General features: G+C 33.9%; 1 protein-coding gene across 1 annotated transcript; it reads right to left on the minus strand.

Moving 5' to 3' along the window:
- Window positions 1-3,879: 3,879 nt before the first annotated feature.
- Window positions 3,880-6,207, minus strand: LOC107862427 (U-box domain-containing protein 38). The gene has a single exon (XM_016708011.2). The coding sequence runs from the start codon at window positions 5,889-5,891 to the stop codon at window positions 4,263-4,265; it is 1,629 nt and encodes a 542-aa protein (XP_016563497.1). The 5' UTR covers window positions 5,892-6,207; the 3' UTR covers window positions 3,880-4,262.
- Between the last annotated feature and the right edge of the window lie 482 nt (window positions 6,208-6,689).

Consider the following 6,689-nt stretch of genomic DNA (forward strand, 5'->3'; position numbering starts at 1 on the left):
GGCAGATTATGTCACAAATGCATTATAAATTTTTTGGAGGCATGTGCATGTATTTGTATTTTGTATCAATAAATGCATATCTATATGTATTTTTGTACGGTGCTGAATTTGGCTTTAAACTGTTCTATGTCATTCTAGATGATAACATATGTATTTATTTGTATTTTTTTCTGTTTAATATATGTATCGTGTACTTTTTGATTACTTATATGCATATGTATATAATTGTCTTTTTTGTTATAGAGATTTTGTGTTCTATAATATATACATGTGAGTGAGATATGTATTTCTGTAAATACATATGCAGATACATATGTATGTTTTGTGCTGTAAATATATATTCAGATCTGTATGATTATGTATTTTATATATTTTTGAATATGTGTATGTGATATACATATTTGTCTTTTCAAAATAAAAGTTAGAGATAGAAGAGTAAAAAAACAAAAAAAAAAAAAAAGGAAAAAGAAAAAAAAAAAAAAAAAAAAAGTGAAAAAAAATAAGAACGAGAAAAAGAAGTGTAAAAATAAAAGAAAAAAAAAGAAGAAAACAAAAATAGGAAAAGAAAAAAAGATATGAGAAAGGAAGAAAAGGAAAACGAAAAAAGAAAAAAATAAAGAAAAAAACGAAAAAGGGGGAAAAAAAGAAATAGAAGAGAGAAAATAAAATGGAAAGAAAAAATTAAAAAGAAACAACAACAAACCCAGTGTATTCCCACATAGTGGGGTCTGGGGAGGGTAAGATGTACGCAGTCCATACCACTACCTTCAGAGAAGTAGAAAGGTTGTTTCCGATAGAAAAAAAAAATCAAAATTTTAAAAATAAAATGATAAAAAATTAAGATGAAAAAAACTAACAAGAAAAAAAAGTCAGAGATATAAAAGAGTGAAAGAGAGAAAAAAATAGTAATAATGTTTTATTTTAAAATTTTGAAGATCATGAAGATAATTATCTTCAGATATGAGAAAAGAAAAAAAAGAAAGAGAAAAAAATTAAAAGGGAAAAAAAGAAGAGAAATAGATGAGAGAAAATAAAGTGAAAAGAAAAAAAGAAAAAGAAAAATAAAATAATAAAAAAATAAGATGAAAAAAAAAAGGTATAAGATACGACTATAATGGGGGAAAGTGAAATAGTGGAGTGAAAATACGAGAAGGTAAAATAGTAGGAGTAAAACATACGCGTTAATGGGCAAAATAATGTTACTCTTGCTAGAAACTGTAATTTTGCAAAAGTGTTGCTATTTATTATAATTATAGTCTTAAATATTCTACTTTCTGTAATTTTGCCTATTTTTTTTATCATATTTTGAAAGTAAATTTATCATTCTACTTTAAAAATCTGATTAAATATATTTTTCATTATATTTTGGGGTCAAATTTACCAACAATGTCATACTTTAGAACTATATTTATCCTCATTATTAAGACACTTTTCACTTGTGCCGTTTCTTTAACAGAAAAACTCAAATCAACGCGTCATGTTTTAAAAATAAAAACACACCATAATCTAACCATCTGATCTGACCCACAAAAAATACACAAACAAATATACCTTTCCTCAATTCTGTTGGTCGAATTTTTTCAACGAACAAATATACCCCCTCTTTCAACATGCAGTGGTGGCATGTTGTATATAAAGACATAAAGAATTAAGAGATGTAACAATTGACACATAGAGTGGCCTCTTAGCTTGATATATTCAGTGAGTCTAATTTGTTGCATTTGATCGTTAAGGGTAGTTTTTTATGAGCTCTGCATTAATGAAGATCCACGAACTAAGAGAAGGATATATTTGTTTGTGTTTGCATGTATGCAAATTTATTTTTTCATGAGTTATGCATTGATTAATGTACAGTGGCTTAATGTCATTGAAAAAATTTGACCAACAAAATTGAGGGGTATATTTATTTGTGTCTTTTTGATTGTTCGAGTCGAATCATGCAAGTTAGATTAGAGTGTGTTTTGTTTTTTAAAAAATGAGGCATTTGACGTTGATTTGGATTTTTTTATTAAAGGGTACATGTGAAAAGTTTCTTCAGATCGAGGATAAATTTGACCTCAAAATATGGCGAAAGGTATATTTAGCGGATTTTTCAAAGTAGAAAGATAAATTTGGCCCCAAGCATGACAAAGGATATATTTAATCAATTTTTCAAAGTAAATAAATAAATTTGATCCTTTTCCCTATGTAAAAACATTAGTTATTTAGGAACACCAAAAACACTACTTATTTAGAAGAGTAAAGAAATTTCACGAGAACTTCAACAGTTAGAACTTGGAACTATTCATTACTCGGACCGTCTCTGTACAATATGAAAATAGGGACTTTATTCAAGCTAAAATATTTCTGTAAAAGGAGAAATGAAAATAATATTAATGACAAAACATAGTAGACACATATATATTGTTATATGCCTTTTTAATTGCTAATTACAGTCTATTACCTATCTTGAAAATTTGTTACTTGAGATCTTGTCGTCTTGAAACTTCCAAAACTTCATCCTTGCACCTTTGATTGTTACTGCATTGAAAATTTTGAATCAGAATTATATCTTTTTTTTTATATCTATATTATCATACTACTTTTTTCAAATAATATGGTCTCTGAAAATTGATTCTATATTAAGTTAAAGAATATTTACATTATTTCCAAAGTTCATAAAAAATCTTTTTTATTGTGTGTTCAATTATTCCATGGAGACGAAACTTTTAGTTAAACAACACTCACTGTTAAAACTTAAAATTGTGTTTGCTTGCTCTATTTTAATGCTGTGATCAAAGTGATCAGATATAAGAGGCCATTTGGTCATCCAATGCTCTCTAAGTTGCTATGGATGTTACAATTAGTCCATGTAAAGAATCTTCCTACACTTCATTTCAGTGAGGCCTGTATCTTCCATAAAATCAACTTAGTCTTGGACAATTTTCCTTTTAATTGGAGAACTTATACGACAAAAATGGTGAGATGCCCAAAATTTTAAACTATGTTGAACATTAATACTGATTTTTTATTTGAACCGTTCTGAGAAGGTAACACTAAATAGAACAAGCAGAGGATATCAAATGAACTCCTAAGTCCTAAGGATGTTTCTTTCTCCAAGTCTTGCCCCTCTATTCCATAACCTTATTCCCCTCGTACACCAAAAAGTTGCAACCCATAAGCCAAACATACATAGTAGTAGCATATATTCATAATCTTTTAGAAAGAAAAAAGAGAGAGTCCATCTTCCTAGTCATGTAAATTGCTAGTATATAAAACTAATAACTATATACTCTTATTTTTTAATATACCTACTTGGTAAAATTCATCTATAGGGTGCCCAGCCCACAATCTTTTGCAGCTACAGTGTAAAAACTGCTCATCAATTTGGCAGAACCTTGCTTAAGCAAATAAAGGAAAAAAAAACATCACAAAGTATCATGGTCCTAGCAATTTAGCATATTCTGTTTTTGACTTTTAGATGAGAACTTGGGAAACAAATCTATCATCCAAATCAATGACCACTAGGGGGTTTTACCTAATCTTTTTTAATAGGATTTGGATTACAAGCTCAATCACGTCCACGGAACAACAAACTTAAGTGGTGAGAAAACTTTTGTCCCACTAAGATAATAATGATAAGAATCCAACAAAGTTGAAGCTATAATTAATACCGAAAAAGTGACTACATCATAATCCACACAACAGCTTGGCTAGGCAGAAAAGTACAGTCAACTTGGTCATTCTTTATATAGTACTCTGCTAACTTGAGATGACTTTGTCAAACTCAAACGCCTCTTGAATTCAGCTAACATGGCAACTTGGTCCCAAGGTCCTAACCAAGTCATCTTTGCTTGCTGCTGTTCAACAAAGTACAAACTATAGAAAAATAGAACAAACTTTAAACCAAAATTGCATTGTCACTCCTTAAATCCTAATTATATACACAATAATCACAATTTTAGACCAAATTACATTCTTAAGTAACTACCACCAAACCTAGAATAAAGGAAAAGAAGGTTAGGACGCAATTCAGCAAATCAAAAGCTAAAAAGCAAGTTAAAAAAAATAAATTAACCACGAACATGATAAAGCCCCAAACCCCAAATAATTGATAATTACACTTTTTTTTTTTAATCGACCACAATTACAGGTGACCCTTTCCTAAACTCCTGCTATGTGCGGTTTAGTGAACCGAGCTGCTTTTTTTTTTTTTTTTTTTTTTGTTCTCAGACCAAGATTCAGAACTCGGCTGAGTTGAGATACTGAGTAGTTCTTCCGACTCAGTACCGAGTCTGACTCACTCGTCCTTCCAATACTCCTTCCCAGTCTATCTCTTCTTCATCGTCATCCTCATCCTTCATCCTTCTCCGCATGGAAATCAACATCCTCTTCGCCTTCTCACTTGCCCGCTCGCTTCCTTGCTCCACCACCATCTGCAATACTTCAGCTGCATTCGTCTCTTTTGCCATCCCCTTGAACCTCAAACTTCCCTGACTAAGTGAGTACAGAGCCGCCACGCAATTCTCCCGAGTCGACTCATCCAACTCATTCCAATTTCTCAATATCCCCACCATTACATTCACTGCATTAGCGTCCAGTAACGCCGCCTTTCCCTCTTGACACACAGCCAAATTGCAGATCACCAAGACCACTCTACCCGCCATATCCCTGGTTTTGAGCATTCCCAAAAGCGTATTCGCTGCTCCTAGTTTAACAAGCTTCAGTCGGTTACTCTGCACTAATGTTAAATGATAAAGAGCCAATGCCGAGTCATGACGAGTTCGCTCAGTCCCCGACCTCAGTGCATGTAAAAGCGGCTGCAATGCACCCAATACTCCAATTGCTGTCTTGTTGTCGTCTTCCAGCGCCAAACTGAATATCGCGCCGGCTGCGTGCTCCTGAGACTCCTCGAAGCCGCCTTTTAAAACATCAATTAACAGAGGAGTAATCCCCGCTCGAATGATTTTCACTTTATTGGCATCCGCCAGCGAGAGATTGACCAATGCAGCAACAGCGTTCGTCTGAACTCCCGCGTACCTCGAGACAATCAGCGGCTTAAGAGCCGATAAAAGCCGCGGCGTGCACAGTGAAACCCTAGCTTCCTCATCGGTTCTGGTACTTTTTCTCAGTGAAATTACAGCTTGTTCCTGGTCATAAACATCCAATTTCTTAAACTGAGCAACGTAATAATCATCCTCCGACGACGTGGAAGCAGACGACGGGACTTCATCGGAGATTATCTCCGACGAAGTCGATTGCGACGAGGACGAGGAATAGCAGGAGGGGCGAGTTTTAAAAGGAAGTAGCGGCGAGTTGTTAGCTATAACAGATTCCTCCGAGCTGGAAGGAGAGTAAAAGTGATGATTATTCCTCGGATTCAGTTCCGTGGCAGCATGAGAGAGTAGCACAGGTGGATTCTCCGCCACTCCTTTGAGCAATTCCCTCTCCGAAACCCGTATTCTTGAATCTTCTCTAGATATCGAAGAAGAGGAAGAACTAGGCAAATTCTCCGCCATGTAAGCACGAACAATTGCCTCAACGGCATAATAATCAGGCTGCTGAGGCTTCTCCGCCCCTGATTTCTCACACCAGCTGAGAATCGTCGTCCTCAAAGCTAAATTCGGAATCACGTTAGTAAAATCAGGGGTTAACCCGTTTGGAAGTTGTGGTTTAAACCCCAAATCCTTACAGACTTGAACAGAAGTCCTCTCAAAAGTCTGACCAGATGACACCACAACTGGATCAAACATTAAACAGCCGTAAATGGGACAAATGAGTTCTTTTGGTGGGTCATTTTTATCAAATTTGGCCGAAGAAGAAGACCTGTAAATAAAGATTTTCCACATAGACTTACTTCGGCCATGTCCACCCGTTTCCCCTTTATTAGCTTTTCTGAAAGGGGAATACATGGTGAAGTTACAAATTACAAATCGCTAGGGTTTTGCTAGCAAATGGATTTAATAGTAGGTAAGAAAAAGACGGAGATTCATGTGGTAGTATTATTTTGAAATTGAATTTTAGGGAGATTCAGTCAGATAGATAGAGTCAGGTTTCAGTAGGCCGTGTGTAACTGAAGATTGATTGACCTTGTGTAAACAAACTGGGTCTCCTCGACAGTTATTTGGTTTGGGTATCGTATCCGTATGTGTTTTTGTTTTAGGACATGTTTCTTGGGTTATTTACTTAAGTTACCACTTGAGTTAGTCTAACATAGACAGCTCACTGTGCCATTTCATGTCCTTTTAACAGCCCATCCTTTTTGGTAGCTTTCCACCACTAATACTACTCTTTGTTTCTTTCTAGAACTATTTGAATTCTACTCGAGAATTTATTTTCAAGTTATTTACAAAATTCTTAGTTTTATGATTTTTCGACAATTTTTTTTTTCACTTTTTATGTATAAGAGAATTGAAAAGTTTTTTTTTTTTTTCAAAATTAATTTTATGAAAGAGCAAGAGATCTGTTTTACTCAAATTCTACTATATGATAATAATATATATAAAAAATTATTAATAAATTACTTAAAAAATTTAACCGTCCAAAGCTTGTCGCGTACGTCCTTTGAAGTGCTTCAGAAAGTTTCTTATATAATCAAAACTGTTGATGTAGTAAGTTTGCATTTGTATTGCTTTTTCTAACTCTGTCTTCTATAATAAATAAAGGTTAAACCACACGCCTCAACTGAACGTTGTTCACTTTGGGTATTT

The sequence above is a fragment of the Capsicum annuum genome, chromosome 3 (assembly GCF_002878395.1).
Source record: "Capsicum annuum cultivar UCD-10X-F1 chromosome 3, UCD10Xv1.1, whole genome shotgun sequence".
In the NCBI taxonomy this organism is placed as follows: Eukaryota; Viridiplantae; Streptophyta; class Magnoliopsida; order Solanales; family Solanaceae; genus Capsicum; species Capsicum annuum.

Bases quoted from the DNA above. Each gene is read 5' to 3' on its own strand.
- LOC107862427 (XM_016708011.2), bottom strand. From the start codon at position 5,891: ATGTATTCCCCTTTCAGAAAAGCTAATAAAGGGGAAACGGGTGGACAT.